We start from the raw sequence: 24,608 nt of genomic DNA, 5'->3' as shown, positions 1-24,608 counted from the left end.
ACCTTACCAACTGCCCATGGCACAGATTCGATTTAATTCCCGACCCCGATTCGGCGCTCGACTATTTCCAATCCGAGTTCTTAAAACTCTGCGATACCCATGCTCCACTACGCAGAATAAGGGTACGGGGGGCCCACCTTCCATGGGTTACACCTGACCTTATAGCACTCTACCAGTTCAGGGATGCCTTGTGGGAAAGGTACAAAGTAACTGGCACTACCACAGATCTCAATCACTACAGCTGCCTGCGGAACGTGTGCACAAGGCAAACAAGGCATGCAAAAGCACAATATTACACTGACAATCTCCACCAAAATACATCAAACCCAGCAAACTTCTGGAAGGTTATCAACAATATATTCCAGCCTCCTAACCATCAACAACCAAGTAATATCACTAAGGGGGATTTTACTCCCCACTGACATTGCAAATGCATTCAATGATTACTTTGTGGGGTGTGCGACTAACTTATTAGCGAAACGCAGCCCAAACCACAAACCTGAATCTCATCCTGGGGGTATCCCTACAGTCCCACCTCCTCCCAACACTGCCCACAATTTTCAATTTGGCCCAGTATCTGAAGAGGAGATTACACAAGCGCTCCTCAAACTAAAACTAAGCAGCCAATGTGGACCCGACTTACTACAATCTAGGTTCCTACGACTTGGTGCCCAAGCCATTGCCAAACCAATTGCGTCCATAGTCAACTCTATCCTGTCTGCAGGCCATATCCCTAAGACCTGGAAAACTGGCAGAGTTGTCCCAATCTTCAAAAGTGGGGACAAAAACACTGTCTCAAACTACAGGCCAATCTCACTTCTCCCAATTCTATCCAATGTCATGGGAAAATGTGTCCACTCCCAATTAAGCGATTTCTATACCAAGACAAATTTCCCTAGCCAATTCCAATCTGGCTTTTGCCCCAAACACTCCACCGTAACTACCCTGCTAAAAGTTTGCAATGAAATCCAGTGTGGAATGGAACGGGGACAACTCACTGGTGCAGTATTCCTAGATTTTGCAAAGGCTTTTGACACAGTTGCTCATGTTATCCTGCTTAACAAACTCCAAAGCTCTGGAATAGGTAAACATGCTTTAAACTGGTTTCAGTCCTACCTATCAGGAAGATCCCAACATGTGTCCATCTCAGGCTCTAACTCCAACCCCCTGGATATCACCTGTGGTGTCCCGCAAGGCTCTGTTCTGGGGCCCCTACTCTTCTCAGTGTTCATTAATGATCTTCCCACAGATTGTAAGGAAGCCTCAATACACATGTATGCAGATGACACAATCCTATATGCACACAGCCATAGCCTGTCTGACCTTCAACACATACTTCAGTCTGACTTTTTGAGACTCGAAAATTGGATTTCCCAAAACAAACTGTTTTTAAACACTGACAAGACTGTAACAATGGTATTTGGGACCAAGACTAAATTTGTAAAGTTTCCAGTGACTGAGCTCCTGATTTGAACCAACGCTAACACCACCCTAACTCCTGTTACTAGTTTTAAATACCTGGGCTTATGGTTTGACTCCCACTTAACATTCGGGATGCACATTGATACCCTGACAACCAAGACCTATGCCAAACTAGGGGTACTTTACAGGAACAAATCCTCCCTAAGTCTCCTGGTCAGAAAGCGTATCGCACAGCAGATGCTAATGCCAATTATTGACTATGGAGACATAGTATATGGCTCGGCTCCTCAAACCCACCTTAGCAAACTTGACACCCTCTACAATTCAATTTGTCATTTTGTTCTCCAATGCAACTACAACACACATCACTGCGAAATGCTCAAAGAACTAGATTGGTCATCACTAGAGTCTAGGCGCAAAGTTCACCTTTCCTGTCTCACCCTCAAATACTTTCTGGGCAAGCTACCCAGCTACCTGAACAAGCTCCTCACGCCTACCACATGCAGCACCTATCACCTGAGATCAGACTCCAAAAGACTGTTCATGGTCCCAAGGCTCAACAAAGTATCCGGACGCTCCTCCTTCTCTTACCGTGCACCCCAAAACTGGAACAACCTACCAGAGACTCTCACATCCACCACCAGTTTAAGTTCTTTCAAATCTAAGGCTGTCTCACATTTTAATCTGGTCTGTAACTGTTTCATTCGCCCATAATATATATTATTAACTGTGCACGCAATGTCTTGTATATAATGTATACCCTGCTCATTTATGTAACTGTACTTGTAACCATGTATTATTTGTTTTACTCTGTGCCCAGGACATACTTGAAAACGAGAGGTAACTCTCAGTGTATTACTGCCTGGTAAAATATTTTATAAATAAATAAAATAAATACCGTCCCACCTCATTGCCGGGGTCTTGTTTGTGGGCAGCACGGGCATTACATTCCCCCAGCTAATAGGGATCTCAGATTGGTACAGAAAAGCCTTCCAATTAATGCTGCAATAGGTTAGAGAACCACAACACACCAAAATACCCTACTGAAATAAGTAAAGGTAAAACCCACTAATAATACAAATATTACACACATATGGGTATACATCTAAACGTACATAAAAACATAACATATACACATACATAAACACACACACGAGATAACAAATATATATATGGCATATACACAGATAAACATAAAAAAGAGAAATTGATGGGTCAAAAAATGCTGTGATAAATTGTAAATCTTTTTACTTCAAGATTACACTGAGCATTTTTGATCCCATTGATGTGCTCACCAAGTCTAACTTTAAGGGGTCTTATGGTTTTCCCCACATATCTCAAATTACAGGGACAGTCTATAACATATACCACAAAGGTTGTTTAAGGGTACCCCCCTGCAGGCTGGACAGCACACTGGCTGTACCACTCCGGCCCATACAGACAGGGATTATATAATCAAATAACAAGATCACTTGTGAGCACATTCACATCTTAGGCTGCGCTTATAGTGCTGGCGATGGCAACGCCGCCTGAAAACAAGCATTGTCGCTGTCGCAAGCGCTTCTAGTAAGCGCGACGCGATGGGAGCGACGGCGTCGACCAAAAATTTGGAAGCCGATAAAATTTGATTTTTCAGAGGCTGTCGCCACATGTGACAGCCTTTGAACCAATCAATGGCCAGGTCGCCAGCGACGTCACCGAAAGTAAAATTATAACTTTCGCGGGTGGCGACGGCAACGGATGATGTCATCCATCGTGTCGCCATCGCGCGCACTATAAGCGAGGCCTTAGGCAGGTCTGCAACCGTGCCTTTCACCATTATCCTGCCTTTTCACCAGGTTCCCTTGCCTTTCACCTATTCACCAGTTTCCACTGCAGCAAGGGATTCTGGGAAATGACATGCAAATTAGCACACCGTGTCACCTTTTGCCTGAAAAACCATTGTTACATGGAGCCCATATAAGCTAATGCTCGCTGTTAACAGCTTTAAAGCACAGCCAGAGAAACCACTCACAGACATGTTTCAGCCTTAATGGGTATCATCAGTGTGAGGCTGGGTGTGCTGCTGGCTATATATAAAACTATATACAGTTAGGTCCGGAAATAATTGGACACTGACATAATTTTCATAATTTTGGCTCTGTATGCCACCACAATGGATTTGAAATTATACAACCGAGATGCAATAGAAGTGCAGACTTTCAGCTTTAAAATTCAACGGGTTGAACAAAAATATCGTATGAAACGTTGAGGAATTGCAACCATTTTCATACACAGTTCCCTTATTTCAGGGGCTCAAATGTAATTGGACAAATTAACACAATCATAAATAAATGTTCATTTTTAACACTTTGTCGAGAATCCTTTGCAGGTAATGACTGCTTGAAGTCTGGAACGCATGGACATAACCAAACGCTTTGTTTCCTCTTTTGTGATGCTTTGCCAGGCCTTTACTGCAGCTGTCTTCAGTTGTTGTTTTTCGTGGGTCTTTCTGCCTTAAGTTTTGTCTTCAGCAAGTGAAATGCATGCTCGATCAGGTTGAGATCAGGTGATTTACTCGGCCATTGCAGAATATTCCACTTCTTTGCCTTAAAAAACTCCTGGGTTGCTTTCGCAGTATGTTTTGGGTCATTGTCCATCTGCAAAGTGAAGCGCCGTCCAATCAACTTTGCTGAATTTGGCTGAATCTGAGCAGACAATATATCCCTATACACTTCAGAATTCATCCGGTTGCTTCTGTCTTCTGTCACATCATCAATAAACACTAGTGTACCAGTGACATTGTAAGCCATGGATGCCCATGCCATCACACTGCCTCCACCTTGTTTTACAGATAATGTGGTATGCTTCAGATCATGAGCCGTTCAAAGCCTTCTCCATACTTTTTTCTTCCCATCATTCTGGTACAGGTTGATCTTAGTTCTATCTGTCCAAAGAATGCTGTTCCCGAACTGGGCTGGCTTTTTTATATATTGTTTGGCAAAGTCTAATCTGGCCCTTCTATTCTTGAGGCTTATGAATGGTTTGCATCTTGTGGTGAACCCTCTGTATTTGTTCCCTTGAAGTCTTCTCTTTATGGTAGACTTGGATAATGATATGTCTACCTCCTGGAGAGTGTTCTTCACTTGGCTGGATGTTGTGAAGGGGGTTTTCTTTACCATGGAAAGGATCCTACGATCATCCACCACTGTTGTCTACCTTGGACGTCCAGGCCTTTTTGTGTTGCAGAGCTCACCAGTGCGTTTTTTTCTCAGAATGTCCCAAACTATTGATTTGGCCGCTCCTAATGTTCCTGCTATCTCTCTGATGGATTTTCTTGGCAGCCTAAGGATGCCCTGTTTCACTTGCATTGAGAGCTCCTTTGACCGCATGTTGTGGGTTCACAGCAACAGCTTCCAAATGCTAATGCCACACCTGGAATCAACTCCAGACCTTTTACCTGCTTAATTGATGATATGATGAAATTACGAAGGAATAGCCCACACCTGTCCATGAAACAGCTTTTGAGTCAATTGTCCAATTACCTTTGGTCCCTTGAAAAAGAGGGGGCTACATATTAAAGAGATGTAATTCCTAAACCCTTCCTCCAATTTGGATGTGAATACCCTCAAATTAAAGCTGATAGACTGCACTTTAAGCCCATATTCATTATTTAACTGTAACTTGAATTTATTTTTGTACACAGCCGAAATAACAAAACTTGTATCAGTGTCCAATTATTTCCGGACCTCTGTATATGCTGGGTGATAATGGTGAAAGGCCAGGGAGCAGACCTGTCTAAGACATGTGAATGCGCTCACAAGTGATATTCTTTATTGGCTATATGCTAACGGTGGAGGTTTTTTGTTGCCTTTTTCACCAACCATAACTTTCAAATGTATATGGTAAACCTACCCAGCCTAGAAATATTGCAAAGCAAGTATAAACCAACCTCACACTGATGATACCCATCAAGGTTGAAACATGTCTGTGAGTGGTTTGACTTGCTTTGCTAGTCCCATGCTGTGCTTAAAAGCTGTGTGCAGTAATGTGGAACTGTGAGCCAACAACCTGTGGTCTTTAAACGTCAATGTTTAAAGAGACGTTACTGTATTGTGAAAACAATAAAAAAGATTGAAACAAAAAAAAAAAGCTGTGTGAACGGCGATGCATCAGCTTAAATGGGCTCCATGTGAATGGATTTTCCAGGCAAAAGGTGACACATTGTGTGCTCATTTGCATGTCATTTCCCAGAATCCCTTGCTGCAGCGGGAGCACTGTATGCTAGGTGATAATGGTGAAAGGCAGGGTTGCAGACCTGTCTGAGACATGTGAATGTGCTCACAAGTGATATTCTTTATTGGCTATATGCCAACGGTGGAGGTGTCCTGGAACTAGATTCCATATTCCTCTGTCTTCCCCTTTAGTTATGGGATTCATTTCTCCCTCCTTTAGTTGCCTGTCAGTTTCCCCTGTCCCAGCAGCAACGCTGTATGTAAAATGCAACATTATTGCAACATGTCGTTTACACAGCCTGTGTTGGTTGCCTGCAGCTCATATTCTCCTAGCTGAGAGTGGGCTATTCCTACCCCCCTGTCCTTGCTGACAGTTAGTATAGTCCCACTTCCTATCTAGTGTGACCCTTACTCCTCACTTCCTTTTGACCCCGGACTCTGAGTGAGTAACTGCCTGCTATCACCCCAGCAAGGCCTTTTTGTTTTACACTGTCTCATCATTGATACACTGCACAGCAGGCAGAGAAGCCCTCTCTCCCCACACTCCATCTACAAGCACCTATCTCCCTGTGTTTTCCCTCAATAAAACCAAGAAAGAGAAAAGGACTTGTTTGTGCTTTGGAAGAGGTGAGACACGAGTTAAGCTACCTGGAGTCATTCACACACCATTCGTGACCCTGGCTTCAGGATAGTAAAACAAAGACCTGTGTTGGGGAATCACACAGCAGCTACTACTCAAAGACTTTATGCTATACAGAATAGTCTCTGCATCCCAGGACAAGCAGCAGCTTTACTCTGCCAGACAGGGCAGCAAGCTTTATACAGCAAACTGCACACAGCCTGCAACCTTACAGATAAGCAAGCAGCTTACACTGCACAAGCAACCCTGCACACAAGGCAGCAGCTTTGCAAACAGACTGTACACACAAACCTAACTGCCTTTTTCTCTGTCTGAGTCCACCCGCTGCTCAGCCCCACAGTGAGGAGCCAACGGACATCTGTAAGTACAGCTACCCCAACGCTGCACGCTGCAGGACACCGCTCGGCATCATCTGAGACAGACGCCCATCGCTGACAAGGTAAAAGACCGCACGCCACACGCACTGGCAAAGGCCTACACACACCTACAGCATGGCAGAACTCAGAGCCTCACCAGACATCACGCAGGAGAGCGATCTCTCAGACACAGAGACCGCTGCGCATCTGCAACAGGCGCAGGCAGGCGCAAGGCCTAAACGGGCAGTCACACTGACACAAAAGGCCCGTGAAAAATATGAGACTGACATTGAAGCGCACCGCGCTAAATTAGAGTTGGCCTGGGAAACCATCACACTTGGGATAGGCAATGTCGCCGGCACTGGTAACTATGTACAACAGCTCGAGCAGGCAATAACCCAATTGAAGATAGACCACTCACGCTACCAAGCACTGTCACAGGCATATTTCACCTATCTAACAAGAGCTAACACGGAAGATAGCATACGAGAGCGCGACCTTCAAAAGGCGATTGACCTAGAACGTAATGGCATCGCGCAAACCGCCATCACGGAAGCCGAGAGTAGGAGAAAAGACCTTTTGCTGGAAACTGCATCGCAGCGCTCAAGCACATCCAGACACTCATCAAGGTCAGCAAGATCAGTGCAATCTCACGCGTCTAGCGCAAGCGCGAGCGCTACCAAGGCGCGAGCCACAGCAGAGGCCGCACGTGCCAGGGCCGAATTTGGTCGGAGAGAGGCAGCCGTAAGGGCAGAAAAGGCGCGCATAGAAGAGGAGGAGCAGGCCGCCTCCGCTGCCAATGCCGCCGCCGCCGCTGCTACTGCCGCCGCTGCCAATGCCGCCGCCGCTGCTACCACCGCCGCTGCCAATGCGCGTAGAAAGGCCGAATTAGACGCGGATCTAGAGGCTCTAAGCAAAGAAGAGGACGCCGCTGCCGCCATAGCCCAAGCCGAAGTCCTAGAAGCAGCTGCGAGACAGGACGGCGGGGAGCTACCGTACAGACGGATAGCTTCAGAGGATCCAGCCCAACGCACTGAAGACTACGTAAGGAGCCTCTTCAGTGTAAACACCAGCGCACCATCTCAACACGGAGGGAGTGACTCCACAGACAACGAAGACTCGCTAGGACCACGAGGAGAAGACGCTGCTCCGTCAATGGCACACGCTGCCTGGGATAGCCACAGCCGCAACAGTGATCCACACGCCAGAGCGCACACGGATGCACCACAACAGGCTCGTAATCCAGGTACACCCACGCGGGAGAAAACAGCCCCTCACACTGGCCAGCAGCCATCACGCGTCCACGCCAAGGAAGAGGCGACCGCACAGACCGTCCCAGCAACTACCTCAGAACGGGGCAAACGTGCCGATGTCTCAGGTCTGACAGACATAGCCAAGTACATGATCCGGCGCGACTTGGTGCACGCAGGACTCATCAGCTTCGACGACCGCCCTGAGAACTACCGGACGTGGAAGTTCACGTTCAAAGACGCAATCGACAGCTTGGACTTCTCAGCAAGGGAAGAGCTCAACCTGTTAGTTAAGTTCTTGGGGAACGTATCCAGGGAGCAAGCGCAGAGACTTCGGACGGCAAACGCACATCAACCCCAAGTAGGTCTGGACCTAGTGTGGGAAAGGCTAGAAGAGACCTATGGCAGCTCTGAAGCAGTCGAGGATTCACTCTTCAAAAGAATCGAGAGCTTCCCCAAGATCACGAATAAAGACTACTTGAAGTTACGAGATCTTGGAGACCTGCTGCAAGAACTGGAGTTCGCAAGGAAAGACCATTCCTTAATAGGTCTCAACGCCCTAGATTCAGCTCGTGGAGTGAGACCCATCCTGGAGAAGCTACCCTTCAACCTCCAAGAAAGGTGGCTTTCACAAGGTTCCAAATACAAAAGGGAGAAGCAGGTTGTCTTCCCCCCATTCTCATTCTTCGTGAGCTTCATCTGCGAAGCGGCAAGGACAAGAAACGACCCCAGCTTCATCTTAGGGGCGCAAACCACATCCAGTGCCAGCCACCCGAGGAACGAAAGGTCAACAGCAAGGTGCAAGGACTCCAGAACACCCATCTCGGTCCACAGGACGGACGTGCCCCCTACGACCCACGCGAGTCCCAGCCAGACGGCCGACAGGGACAAAAAAACAAGGGACCTTAACAAAGAATGCCCTATCCACAAAAAGCCGCATCCACTTAACAAGTGCTTCGGATTCAGGATGAAACCCATAGAGGAGCGAAAGAACCTACTCAGGGAATGGGGAGCCTGTTTCAAATGTTGTGCTTCCACAACTCATTTATTCAAGGACTGCAAAGAAGCTATGAAATGCACAGAGTGCGATAGCGACAGGCACATAGCCGCTCTACACCCGGAAGCTATGAAGCCCAAAGCAAGCAAAGCCCCTAACCCTCCGACAAAGCAGGGCGGGGAGGAAGAAGTGGGAGACACACCCCCCCCGACGTCAGTAGCATCCAAATGCACAGAAGTATGCGGAGAAGGAAACGACGGTAGATCTTGCTCTAAAATATGTCTGGTAGCAGTGCACCCAGAGGGACAACCCCAAAGAGCCAAACGGATGTATGCAATCATCGACGACCAGAGCAACCGATCGCTGGTCAGGTCAGAATTCTTCGATATGTTCGGCATACAAGACAGTACTTCTCCTTACACTCTCAGAACGTGCGCAGGGCGAATGGAGACTACAGGGAGAAGAGTGAATGGCTACACCATATGCTCAATAGACGGCAAAGTGAGCATGCCCCTTCCCACACTCATCGAGTGCAATCACATGGCAGAAGATAGGACTGAGATCCCCACGCCAGACGTGGCGCGACACCATCCCCATCTAAAAACCATTGCCGATCATATCCCACCACTAGACGAAGATGCCCAGATCCTGCTGCTACTTGGCAGAGACATCATGAGAGCACACAAGATCCGCTAACAGCGAAATGGGGACCACAATGGCCCAAGCGCCCAAAGGCTCGATCTAGGATGGGTGGTAGTTGGAGAAGTATGCATAGACAGGATACGAGGACCCGACAACGTAGGCGCCCTACAGACGAACTTGTTGGAGAACGGTCGTATATCCCACTTCAAACCTTGTCCGAACCACTTTCAGGTCCACGAGAAGCTCGAGACCAAAAGGAACTATGGAGACGCGCCTGTGGCAAGAAAATACCCCAATGACCTAGGGAGTACAGTGTTCCAGACAACAAAGGACGACGACAAACAGGCGCCATCAATGGAAGACAAAGAATTCTTGAGGTTAATGGATAAGGAGCTCTTCAAGGACGAATTGGGCAGTTGGGTGGCCCCACTACCTTTCCGCTCGCCAAGAAGACGCCTCCCAAACAACAGAGACCATGCTATGTCTAGGCTCGCTTCGCTCCGCCGTAACCTACAAAGGAAACCGGAGACCAAGGAACACTTTGTGGCCTTCATGCAAAAAATCTTCCACAGTGGCCATGCAGAGTCGGCGCCCCCACTGAAAGAAGGCGAAGAATGCTGGTACCTCCCGTCGTTTGGCGTCTACCACCCCCAGAAACCTGGCCAAATCCGAGTGGTATTCGACTCCAGCGCTCAGCATCAGGGAGTCTCCCTAAACGATGTTCTCCTCACCGGGCCGGATCTGACGAACAGTCTTCTGGGAGTGCTGATCCGCTTCCGCAAGGAACCTATCGCCGTAACCGCAGACATTCAACAGATGTTCCACTGCTTCCTTGTGCGAGAAGACAACCGTAACTACCTAAGATTCCTGTGGTACCAAGATGACGACATAGAAAAAGAAATCACGGAGTACCGCATGAAAGTACATGTCTTCGGGAACAGCCCATCACCTGCAGTGGCAGCCTACGGCCTCAGAAGAACGGCCCAAGACGGAGAAGCAGAGTTCGGGAAAGACGCCAGGAGCTTCGTCGAAAGAGACTTCTATGTGGACGACGGATTAAAATCAGTTCCCACCGAAGGAGAAGCCGTAGATCTACTCAAGAGGACACAAAAGATGTTAGCGAAGGCCAACCTAAGGTTGCACAAAATAGCTTCCAACAGTGCCACAGTGATGAAGGCGTTCCACGCAGATGATCAAGCACCAGATCTCAAGAATTTGGATCTGGGGACCGACACGCCTCCCATACAGCGGAGCCTGGGGATAAGCTGGAATCTTAAAACAGACACCTTTACGTTCCAGGTAGCCATCGAAGAAAAACCCTTCACACGTCGCGGAGTCCTGTCCACCGTTAACAGTCTCTACGACCCGCTAGGATTCGTGGCTCCTGTCACTATACAAGGGAAGTCCCTCCTCAGAGAAATGTCCTTCGAAAAACAGGAATGGGACACCCCACTACCTCCAGAAAAACGGAAAGAGTGGGAAACGTGGAAACACTCCTTGAAGGCCCTCGAGCAACTTCAAATCCCACGCCCCTATTCACCTATATCTCTCACCGCCGCACACAGCAAAGAGCTTTGCGTGTTCTCAGATGCCTCCACCAAAGCTATAGCAGCGGTGGCCTACCTAAAAACCACGGACGTGGATGGAAGTTGCCACATCAGGTTCATCCTTGGCAAAGCTAAGCTGGCGCCACAACCTGACCATACTATACCCAGACTCGAGCTGTGTGGTGCAGTGCTAGCAGTAGAACTGGCGGAGCTTATCGAGAATGAGATGGACAGCAAACCAGATGCCGTCAAACTCTACACAGATAGCAAGGTGGTACTGGGATACATCTACAATAAGAAAAGGAGATTCTACGTATACGTAGCTAACCGCGTAGAAAGAATCAGGAAGTCAACCCAACCAGAACAATGGCACCATGTGCCTACAGAGCAAAATCCCGCAGATCACGCCACCAGATCAGTACCCGCATCTCAACTGCAGAATACGTCGTGGCTCACAGGACCAATGTTTCTTGCGCAGCCTGCGGAAACGCTACCAACCCCAGTTGACGATTTTGAACTCGTGGATCCCGAAAAGGATACGGAGATAAGGCCCCCACAAGTATCCGTGGTACTCACCAATGTATCGCACAAAAACGCATTCGGATCACATCGATTCCAACGCTTCTCAAAGTGGACGGCCCTTCTGCGAACAGTAGCCCATCTCGGGCATATAGCCTCCTCCTTCCGCCAGACACCAGACGGTAAAACTACCGGTTGCCACGGCTGGCACATCTGCAAAGAGCTGCGCACCGTAGAGGAAATTACAAAGGCTAAGGAAACTGTTCTCAGTCATGTTCAAAGGGAAACATATGCGGAAGAGATCAATTGCATTCGCGGAAAGAAGAGTGTTAACAAAAACAGTCCACTTTGGAAGTTGAATCCCTTCATCGACAACGACGGCCTCATGAGAGTAGGAGGCCGCCTCAATAAGTCCCAACTGAGCAGGGAGGAAAGCAACCCTGTTATCATCCCTGGCCGGCATCACATCGCCACTTTGTTGGTGCGCCACTACCACGAACAAGTAATGCATCAGGGGCGACACTTCACCGAAGGCGCCATTAGGGCGGCGGGCATTTGGGTCGTTGGCATGAAAAGGTGCGTGGCCAGTAATCTCCACAAATGTGTTAGGTGCCGAATGCTGAGAGGCAAAAGCCAAGACCAAAGGATGGCGGATCTACCTGTCGACAGACTTAATACAGAACCCCCCTTTACCTATGTAGGACTTGATGTATTTGGGCCCTGGATGGTCATCTCGCGTAGAACTAGGGGCGGACTAGCAAACAGCAAACGATGGGCGGTACTCTTCACCTGCATGAGTATGCGAGCGATACACATCGAGGTTATAGAATCTATGGATGCTTCAAGCTTCATAAATGCCCTCAGAAGGTTCTTTGCAGTCAGAGGACCAGTTAAACAAATACGCTCCGATTGTGGTACCAATTTCGTTGGAGCATGTAAGGAATTACAAATAGACACTAAAGATAATAGAGACAATAGTATCAAAAGATACTTGCGCGACCAAGAGTGCACGTGGACATTCAACCCTCCTCACTCCTCTCACATGGGCGGAGCATGGGAACGCATGATCGGGGTAGTCCGGCGTATCTTGGACTCTATGATGCTAAAAAGCAACCTGACTCGACTCACTCACGAAGTGTTAACCACATTCATGGCCGAAATATCAGCGATAATCAATGCTAGGCCTTTGATTCCAGTGTCAACGGATCCAGAATCGCCAAGTATTTTGACGCCAGCAATGCTGCTAACCCAGAAAGTAGGGAACATCCCCACCCCAGTCGAAGGCTTCCACTCTAAAGATATGTACAAGCGACAGTGGAGACAGGTGCAGCACTTGGCTAACACATTTTGGGATCGCTGGAGACGCGAGTATCTAGTGACACTCCAAGAACGCCATAAATGGCAAACGGTTAAACCGGACATCCAAGTAGGAGACGTGGTTTTGTTGAAAGACAAACAGGTAACAAGAAACGAATGGCCCATGGGACTTATAATCAAAACCTTCCCAAGCGAAGATGAAAGGGTCCGCAAAGTGGAAGTTCGGGTGACCCAGAACGGGGTCGTTAAGACTTTTTTGAGACCTATCACAGAGACTATCCTCCTAATGCCAAAATCGGACTATCACAAAGAAGAACTGGCTACCAGTTCTATGGACTCTGAGAGACATTGTGGTGCATCAAGCTAACCTAGAGCTGTGCATTCACCTACCTTACCGAGATGGCAAGGACTTAAGCTGGTGGTACCGGACGGTATCCCATCGTTATGTGGACATGAGTTTTGCATGTTATGTTGTATTGCACATATGTTCCACACATACCTAAAATAGTGGTATCTCCAGATACCAGACGGGGAGTGTCCTGGAACTAGATTCCATATTCCTCTGTCTTCCCCTTTAGTCATGGGATTAATTTCTCCCTTCTTTAGTTGCCTGTCAGTTTCCCCTGTCCCAGCAGCAACGCTGTATGTAAAATGCAACATTATTGCAACATGTCGTTTACACAGCCTGTGTTGGTTGCCTGCAGCTCATATTCTCCTAGCTGAGAGTGGGCTATTCCTACCCCCCTGTCCTTGCTGACAGTTAGTATAGTCCCACTTCCTATCTAGTGTGACCCTTACTCCTCATTTCCTTTTGACCCCGGACTCTGAGTGAGTAACTGCCTGCTATCACCCCAGCAAGGCCTTTTTGTTTTACACTGTCTCATCATTGATACACTGCACAGCAGGCAGAGAAGCCCTCTCTCCCCACACTCCATCTACAAGCACCTATCTCCCTGTGTTTTCCCTCAATAAAACCAAGAAAGAGAAAAGGACTTGTTGTGCTTGTGGAAGAGGTGAGACACGAGTTAAGCTACCTGGAGTCATTCATACACCATCGTGACCCTGGCTTCAGGATAGGAGGATTTTTGTTGCCTTTTTCACCAACCATAACTTAAAATGTGTATATATATGTAATCTATCTCCTGCTAGGCCGGTACAAGCGGTGGGCTGTGGAGTTATTGGTGTGGGTTGATTTGGAGTAACACAGGTTTGGGTGCAATCTGACATGGCTAATATCTGGTGTATTAATTAAAGCCGTGGCCGTTTGACCAGGTCTAGGGTGTGCATGCCTGATTGAGTTACGGGAGTGGGCAGTTAAGTGATGGAGTGGTCAGTTCCAGACCACCAATGCTATGATTGGAAGAGGGTGTGTGTAAATCGGGCTGGACAGGGCGGTGTAGCGGTGAAGGTTATACGGAGGCTGATAACGTTATCGTGTTCCATTGTGCAGTCACTGTCAGAGTATTTAGCAACGTTACGTTCTCACAGCTGCAGGGCGGCTGATCAAATGTTGAAGAAGCTGAATCCAGTTGCCAGGTGGCTTGTCCAAAAATACTGGACACAATGGTGAAAGGTGCGACGCGCGAGAATCGCTGGTGGGGAGAATGTTATTTATAATGACCCGAGTGTTACGTAATCTTTTCTAAATTTCACTCCTAGTCTTCACCAATTTGCACCAATTTATATGCTGTGTCCGTAGAAAATCTGGGGAGGAGTCTTGGGAGCGAGTGGAGAGAGTGGCAGGGAGTGGGAGTGGGTGGATAGTGGCAGGGAGTAGAAGTGGGTGGGAGAGAGTGGCAGGGAGTGGGAGTGGGTGGGAGAGTGGCAGGGAGTGGGAGTGGGTGGGAGAGAGTGGCAGGGAGTGGGAGTGGGTGGGAGAGAGTGGCAGGGAGTGGGGAGTGGGTGGGAGAGAGTGGCAGGGAATGGGAGTGGGTGGGGAGAGTGGCAGGGAGTGGGAGTGGGTGGGAGAGAGTGGCAGGGAGTGGGAGTGGGTGGGAGAGAGTGGCAGGGGAGTGGGTGGGAGAGAGAGAGGGCAGGGAGTGGGGTGGGGGGAGGGAGGAGTGGCAGGGGAGGTGGGAGTGGTGGAGTGGGAGAGTGGAGTGGGAGTGTGGGAGAGGAGTGGCAGTGGGGGAGAGAGTGGGCAGGGAGTGGGGTGGGAGAGAGAGGCAGGGAGTGGGCGAGGAGTGCGAGAGTGGGAGGAGTGGCAGGGGAGTGGGAGTGGCTGGGTGGAGTGGGGAGAGAGTGGCAGGGGAGTGGGAGTGGGGGGAGAGAGAGGCAGGAGTGGGAGTGGGGGGAGAGAGTGGCAGGGAGTGGGGTGGGAGGAGTGGCAGGGGTGCAAGGGAGTGGGTGGGAGAGTGGGGGGTGGAGGGAGGAGGGTGGCAGGGGGAGTGGGAGTGGGTGGGAGAGAGTGGCAGGGAGTGGGAGTGGGTGGGAGAGAGTGGCAGGGAGTGGGTGGGAGAGAGTGGCAGGGAATGGGAGTGGGTGGGAGAGTGGCAGGGAGTGGGAGTGGGTGGGAGAGAGTGGCAGGGAGTGGCAGGGAGTGGGAGTGGGTGGGAGAGAGTGGCAGGGAGTGGGAGTGGGTGGGAGAGAGTGGCAGGGAGTGGGTGGGAGAGAGAGGCAGGGAGTGGGAGTGGATGGGAGAGAGTGGCAGGGAGTGGGAATGGGTGGGAGAGTGGCAGGGAATGGGAGTGGGTGGGAGAGTGGCAGGGAGTGGGTGGGAGAGAGTGGGAGTGGGTGGGAGAGAGTGGCAGGGAGTGGGAGTCAGTGGGAGAGAGTGGCAGGGAGTGGGAGTGGGTGGGAGAGAGTGGCAGGGAGTGGGTGGGAGAGAGAGGCAGGGAGTGGGAGTGGGTGGGAGAGAGTGGCAGGGAGTGGGAGTGGGTGGGAGAGAGTGGCAGGGAATGGGAGTGGGTGGGAGAGTGGCAGGGAGTGGGAGTGTGTGGGAGAGAGTGGCAGGGAGTGGGTGGGAGAGAGTGGGTGGGAGAGAGAGGCAGGGAGTGGGAGAGAGTGGCAGGGAGTGGGTGGGAGAGTGGCAGGGAATGGGAGTGGGTGGGAGAGTGGCAGGGAGTGGGAGTGGGTGGGAGAGAGTGGGAGTGGGTGGGAGAGAGTGGCAGGGAGTGGGAGTGGGTGGGAGAGAGAGGCAGGGAGTGGGAGTGGGTGGGAGAGAGTGGGAGTGGGTGGGAGAGTGGCAGTGGGTGGCAGAGAGTGGCAGGGAGTGGGAGTGGGTGGGAGAGAGTGGCAGGGAGTGGGTGGGAGAGAGTGGCAGGGAGTGGGAGTGGGAGTGGGTGGGAGAGAGTGGCAGGGAGTGGGAGTGGGTGGGAGAGAGTGGCAGGGAATGGGAGTGGGTGGGAGAGTGGCAAGGAGTGGGAGTGGGTGGGAGAGAGTGGCAGGGAGTGGGAGTGGGTGGGAGAGAGTGGCAGGGAGTGGGTGGGAGAGAGAGGCAGGGAGTGGGAGTGGATGGGAGAGAGTGGCAGGGAGTGGGAATGGGTGGGAGAGTGGCAGGGAATGGGAGTGGGTGGGAGAGTGGCAGGGAGTGGGTGGGAGAGAGTGGGAGTGGGTGGGAGAGAGTGGCAGGGAGTGGGAGAGAGTGGCAGGGAGTGGGAGTGGGTGGGAGAGAGTGGCAGGGAGTGGGAGTGGGTGGGAGAGAGAGGCAGGGAGTGGGAGTGGGTGGGAGAGAGTGGCAGGGAGTGGGAGTGGGTGGGAGAGAGTGGCAGGGAGTGGGAGTGGGTGGGAGAGAGTGGAAGGGAGTGGGAGTGGGTGGGAGAGAGTGGCAGGGAGTGGGTGGTAGAGAGTGACAGGGAGTGGGAGTGGGTGGGAGAGAGTGGCAGGGAGTGGGAGTGGGTGGGAGAGAGTGGCAGGGAGTGGGTGGGAGAGTGGCAGGGAGTGGGAGTGGGTGGCAGAGAGTGGCAGGGAGTGGGTGGGAGAGAGTGGCAGGGAGTGGGTGGGAGAGAGTGGCAGGGAGTGGGAGTGGGTGGGAGAGTGGTAGGGAGTGCGTGGGAGTGGGAGGGAGAGAGTGGCAGGGAGTGGGAGAGAATGGCAGTGGGTGGGAGAGTGGCAGGGAGTGGGTGGCAGGGAGTGGGTGGGAGAGAGTGGCAGGGATGGGAGCGAGTGGGAGTGGGTGGGAGAGTGGCAGGGAGTGGGAGAGAGTGGCAGGGAGTGGGAGTGGGTGGGAGCGCCCTTCCGAGGATTTTTATAGGAAATAGAATATGAAATGGTGCAAATTGGTGCACGCTTGGAGTGAAATTTAGAATAAATGACGTAATGGTCAGATCATTAATAAATAACTGACCTGCAGTCATACTCTGCAATATACTACTGCTCACAAATCAAGATCTGCACCCCTCCACATCCTCCTCTCCCCTAACCTCACCCCCACACATCCTCATCCTCCTCTCATCCCCACCCCTTCATCCACTCCCACCCCCCCTCACCCTCTTCCCTCATCCCCCCTCCCTCATCCCTCTCATCCCCCTCCCTTCATCCTCTCACCCCCCTCCCTTCATCCCTCCCTTCCCCCTCCCTTCATCCTCTCATCCCTCCCTTCCCTCTCATTCCCCCTCCCTCCATCCTCTCTTCCCCCTAATCCCTACCTCCCTCCCTCCCTTCATTCTCTCTCATCCCCCCTCCCTCCCTCCCTCCATCCCCTCTCCCCCTCCTGTCATCCTCTCTCACCCCGCTCCCTTCATCCTCTCTCATCCCCCTCCCCCTCCTGTCTTCCTCTCTCACCCTGCTCCCTTCATCCTCTCACCCCCTCTACCTTCATCCTCTCTCATCCCATCCTCCCCTATCATCCCCCCTCCCTCCATCCTTCCCCCTCTCTTCATCCTCTCTCACCCCCCTCCCTTCATTCTCTCACCCCATCCTTTCATCCTCTCACACACATACACGTGTGTCCCCCCCACACACACACACACATGTCCCCCCCCATAGACTTAAATGTCCACCCCCCACAGACACGTCCTCCCACACACATACATGTGTTCCCCGCACACACACACATGTCCCCCCCCACACACATACATGTCCCCCACACACACACGTCCCCTACACACGTGTTCCCCGCACACACATGCCCCCCCTCACACACAAATACATGTCTCCCCCCACACACATGTCCCCTCCACACATACATGTCACCCCCCCCCACACTCACATACATGTCCCACACACACACACGTCACCCCCCCACACACACACATACATGTCCCCCCCACAGACACACATACACGTCTCCCCCGCACACACAAATACATGTCTCCCCACACACACACATGTCCCCCCCACACACACACATGTCCCATCCCCCCCACAAACACACATACATGTCCCCCCCACACACACACACATACATGTCCCCCACCACACACATTCATGTCCCTCCCACACATACACACATACATGTCTCCCCCCCACACACACATACATGCCCCCCCTACACACACACATACATGTCCCCCCCACACACATACATGCCCCCCCACAGACACACATACATGTCTCCCCCGCACACACATGCCCCCCCACACACAAATACATGTCTCCCCACACACACATGTCCCTTCCCCCACACACACACATATACAGGTCCCCCCCCACACACACACACATACATGTCCCCCACCACACACATTCATGTCCCTCCCACACACACACACATAGATGTCTCCCCCACACACACACATACATGCCCCCCCACACACACACATACATGTCCCCCCACACACATACATGTCCCCCCCCACAGACACACATACATGTCTCCCCCGCACACACATGCCCCCCCACACACAAATACATGTCTCCCCACACACACACACACGTCCCCCCCACACACACATGTCCCATCCCCCCCACACACATGTCCACCCCACACACACACACATACATGTCCCCCCACACACACATACATGTCGTCGTCCCCACCACACACACGTCCCCCCTCCCACACAGACACGTGTTCCCCCCCCCGCACACATACATGTCCGATATTAACTCTTATTTTTTACCGGACAGAGTAACCAAATACGGGGTTGTCCGGTTCAATCCCGGACACCTGGGAGCCCTTTTCTTCCTTCCTTATTGAAGTCCAGTTTAATAACGCCACAAACGCTTAGAGAATGAGGCCCAGCCAATACCGACCGACTTACCTACTCCTAATAATAACACGTGACTAGGAAGGGAGGCCGGACAGACTGCGGGAGACAACAAGGACATGTTCATGTGTTAGTAATGCTGTTGCTGCCTCAGTGTGGGGTCTCAATTTGGGGGTCTCTGTTTCTCATGCAGGTAAACGGCAGTGACGCTTTGTATAAATATGAAGAGATTGTGCTGGAGCGAGTAAGTCTGAGACACAACATGAAACCTATATCCCCCGACTCAACTGTGACCCCCCCCATCCCTCCCGCCGACTCAACTGTGACCCCCCATCCCTCCCGCCGACTCAACTGTGACCCCCCAACCCTCCCGCCGACTCAACTGTGACTCCCCCCATCCCTCCCACCGACTCAACTCTGTGACTCCCCCCTCCTTCCCGCCGACACAACTCTGTGACTCCCCCCTCCATCCCGCCGACACAACTCTGTGACTCCCCCCCTCCCTCCCGCCGACACAGCTCTATGACTCCCCCCCTCCCTCCCACCGACTCAACTCTGTAACTCCCCCCTCCCTCCCGCCGACTCAACTCTGTGACTCCCCCCCTCCCTCCCGCCGACTCAACTCTGTGACTCCCCCCCTCCCTCCCGCCGACTCAACTCTGTGACTCCCCCCCTCCCTCCCGCCGACTCAACTCTGTGACTCCCCCCCTCCCGCCGACTCAACTCTGTGACTCCCCCCCTCCCTCCCGCCGACTCAACTCTGTGACCCCCCCTCCCTCCCGCCGACACAACTCTGTGACTCCCCCCCTCCCTCCCGCAGACTCAACTCTGTGACTCCCCCCTCCCTCCCGCAGACTCAACTCTGTGACTCCCCCCCTCCCTCCCGCCGACACAACTCTGTGACTCCCCCCCTCCCTCCCGCCGACACAACTCTGTGACTCCCCCTCTCCCTCCCGCCGACACAACTCTGTGACTCCCCCCCCCCTCCGCCGACACAACTCTGTGACTCCCCCCCCTCCGCAGACTCAACTCTGACTTCACCCTCCCTCCCGCCAACCCAACTCTCTGACTCCCCCCCTCCCGGCGACTCAACTTTCTGACTCCCCCCTACACACCATCACCATGACTCTCTCCCCCCACCTGAAACCTCCTTCTCCCACTCTCCACCCACACTCCCTTCCCCGACTCCCCCTTATCGTGCAGGGTAACTCGGGCCTGGGGTTCAGCATTGCGGGCGGTGCAGATAATCCGCACGTTCCTGATGACCCCGGAATATTTATAACGAAGATCATCCCAGGAGGAGCAGCAGCAATGGATGGAAGGCTGGGGTGAGAGAGGGCTGGGGTGAGAGAGGGGGGGGGGGGGGCAGAACTGCCCCTCACAGCCTCTACTAACCTGTCCCCTCTCACCACTCTTTGCAACTTCCTATATCTTCCTCCATCTGTCTCTTGTGTCTCTCTCTCTCCCTCATCCCTCTCTTCCTCAACCCCAACCCCACTTGCCACCTCACCCAGCACCCCACCTCACACATTAACCTCACACATATAACGCCCCTGACACTGGTGTGGAACAGACCGGCTAACCCTTTGTTCAACACCATTTCACAATAACAGAAACCCGGCTTTGTTGGATTTGGCAATCCCCCCAAAGTAATAACATTGCCAGCGGGAATTAATCCTTACCCACCCAAGCAGAGACGCAGAGCCCCTCCAGCCGTAAGGACACTGACCCCTTGTATCCTCGCTCTTTGCCCCTTAACAGTTACAACCAGAATGACTACCCCCCAAAACTGCAAGACATAAACCCAACAAGACAAAGCCACAAAGAACTGCTCCTCCTGACTGCCCATCTGATAGAATCCACATGGTTTCCCCCTGGGTCTTGAGGTCTCTGTCCCCCCATTCACACAGTATATATCCCCAAACATCACACAGTATATATCCCCAAACATCGCACAGTATATATCCCCAAACATCACACGGTATATATCCCCAAACATCACACGGTATATATCCCCAAACATCGCACGGTATATATCCCCAAACATCACACAGTATATATCCCCAAACATCACACGGTATATATCCCCAAACATCGCACAGTATATATCCCCAAACATCACACGGTATATATCCCCAAACATCGCACGGTATATATCCCCAAACATCGCACAGTATATATCCCCAAACATCACACGGTATATATCCCCAAACATCACACAGTATATATCCCCAAACATCGCACGGTATATATCCCCAAACATCGCACAGTATATATCCCCAAACATCACACGGTATATATCCCCAAACATCACACGTTATATATCCCCAAACATCACACAGTATATATCCCCAAACATCGCACGGTATATATCCCCAAACATCGCACAGTATATATCCCCAAACATCACACGGTATATATCCCCAAACATCACACAGTATATATCCCCAAACATCGCACGGTATATATCCCCAAACATCACACGGTATATATCCCCAAACATCACACGGTATATATCCCCAAACATCACACGGTATATATCCCCAAACATCACACGGTATATATCCCCAAACATCACACGGTATATATCCCCAAACATCACACGGTATATATCCCCAAACATCTCACGGTATATATCCCCAAACATCGCACGGTATATATCCCCAAACATCGCACAGTATTTATCCCCAAACATCACACGGTATATATCCCCAAACATCGCACAGTATATATCCCCAAACATCACACGGTATATATCCCCAAACATCACACGGTATATATCCCCAAACATCACACGGTATATATCCCCAAACATCACACGGTATATATCCCCAAACATCACACAGTATATATCCCCAAACATCACACGGTATATATCCCCAAACATCGCACAGTATATATCCCCAAACATCACACGGTATATATCCCCAAACATCACACGGTATATATCCCCAAACATCACACGGTATATATCCCCAAACATCACACGGTATATATCCCCAAACATCACACGGTATATATCCCCAAACATCACACGGTATATATCCCCAAACATCGCACAGTATATATCCCCAAACATAACACGGTATATATCCCCAAACATCGCACGGTATATATCCCCAAACATCGCACGGTATATATCCCCAAACATCACACGGTATATATCCCCAAACATCGCACGGTATATATCCCCAAACATCGCATGGTATATATCCCCAAACATCACACAGTATATATCCCCAAACATCGCACGGTATATATCCCCAAACAACACACAGTATATATCCCCAAACATCGCACGGTATATATCCCCAAACATCACACGGTATATATCCCCAAACATCGCACGGTATATATCCCCAAACATCACTCAGTATATATCCCCAAACATCGCACGGTATATATCCCCAAACATCACACAGTATATATCCCCAAACATCGCACGGTATATATCCCCAAACATCGCACAGTATATATCCCCAAACATCGCACGGTATATATCCCCAAACATCACACGGTATATATCCCCAAACATCGCACGGTATATATCCCCAAACATCGCACAGTATATATCCCCAAACATCGCACGGTATATACCCCCAAACATCACACGGTATATATCCCCAAACATCACACGGTATATATCCCCAAACATCACACGGTATATATCCCCAAACATCACACGGTATATATCCCCAAACATCGCACAGTATATATCCCCAAACATCACACGGTATATATCCCCAAACATCACACAGTATATATCCCCAAACATCGCACAGTATATATCCCCAAACATCACACGGTATATATCCCCAAACATCACACAGTATATATCCCCAAACATCGCACGGTATATATCCCCAAACATCGCACGGTATATATCCCCAAACATCACACGGTATATATCCCCAAACATCGCACAGTATATATCCCCAAACATCACACGGTATATATCCCCAAACATCACACGGTATATATCCCCAAACATCACACGGTATATATCCCCAAACATCACACAGTATATATCCCCAAACATCACACAGTATATATCCCCAAACATCGCACGGTATATATCCCCAAACATCGCACGGTATATATCCCCAAACATCACACGTTATATATCCCCAAACATCACACAGTATATATCCCCAAACATCACACGGTATATATCCCCAAACATCACACAGTATATATCCCCAAACATCACACGGTATATATCCCCAAACATCACACAGTATATATCCCCAAACATCACACGGTATATATCCCCAAACATCACACAGTATATATCCCCAAACATCACACGGTATATATCCCCAAACATCACACGGTATATATCCCCAAACATCACACGGTATATATCCCCAAACATCACACAGTATATATCCCCAAACATCACACAGTATATATCCCCAAACATCACACGGTATATATCCCCAAACATCACACGGTATATATCCCCAAACATCGCACGGTATATATCCCCAAACATCGCACAGTATATATCCCCAAACATCGCACGGTATATATCCCCAAACATCACACGGTATATATCCCCAAATATCGCACGGTATATATCCCCAAACATCACACGTTATATATCCCCAAACATCGCACGGTATATATCCCCAAACATCACACGGTATATATCCCCAAATATCGCACGCTATATATCCCCAAACATCACACGGTATATATCCCCAAACATCACACGGTATATATCCCCAAACATCACACGGTATATATCCCCAAACATCACACGGTATATATCCCCAAACATCGCACGGTATATATCCCCAAACATCACACAGTATATATCCCCAAACATCGCACGGTATATATCCCCAAACATCACACGGTATATATCCCCAAACATCGCACGGTATATATCCCCAAACATCGCACAGTATATATCCCCAAACATCGCACGGTATATATCCCCAAACATCACACGTTATATATCCCCAAACATCACACAGTATATATCCCCAAACATCGCACGGTATATATCCCCAAACATCACACGGTATATATCCCCAAACATCGCACGGTATATATCCCCAAACATCACACGGTATATATCCCCAAACATCACACAGTATATATCCCCAAACATCGCACGTTATATATCCCCAAACATCACACGGTATATATCCCCAAACATCACACGGTATATATCCCCAAACATCGAACGGTATATATCCCCAAACATCGCACGGTATATATCCCCAAACATCGCACGGTATATATCCCCAAACATCACACGGTATATATCCCCAAACATCGCACGGTATATATCCCCAAACATCGCACGGTATATATCCCCAAACATCGCACGGTATATATCCCCAAACATCACACGTTATATATATCCCCAAACATCACACAGTATATATCCCCAAACATCACACGGTATATATCCCCAAACATCACACAGTATATATCCCCAAACATCACACAGTATATATCCCCAAACATCACACGGTATATATCCCCAAACATCACACGTTATATATCCCCAAACATCACGCAGTATATATCCCCAAACATCACACGGTATATATCCCCAAACATCGCACGGTATATATCCCCAATCATCACACGGTATATAT

At 50.2% G+C, this 24,608-nt stretch overlaps 1 protein-coding gene across 1 annotated transcript in view; it reads left to right on the top strand.

Moving 5' to 3' along the window:
• The window catches only part of LOC142467717 (disks large homolog 3-like), a 58,286-nt gene extending 36,945 nt beyond the window's left edge, over positions 1–21,341 (top strand). Inside the window, exons 3-4 of the mRNA XM_075573631.1 lie at positions 19,187–19,237; positions 20,197–21,341. Coding sequence (XP_075429746.1) covers positions 19,187–19,237; positions 20,197–20,325 — 180 coding nt within the window. The 3' untranslated portion in view covers positions 20,326–21,341. The remainder of the gene's footprint in view (positions 1–19,186; positions 19,238–20,196) is intronic.
• The last annotated feature ends 3,267 nt before the right edge of the window (positions 21,342–24,608 follow it).

The sequence above is a fragment of the Ascaphus truei genome, chromosome 16 (genome assembly GCF_040206685.1).
Source record: "Ascaphus truei isolate aAscTru1 chromosome 16, aAscTru1.hap1, whole genome shotgun sequence".
Classification (NCBI taxonomy): Eukaryota; Metazoa; Chordata; class Amphibia; order Anura; family Ascaphidae; genus Ascaphus; species Ascaphus truei.
This window is presented reverse-complemented; position numbering and strand designations above follow the sequence as displayed.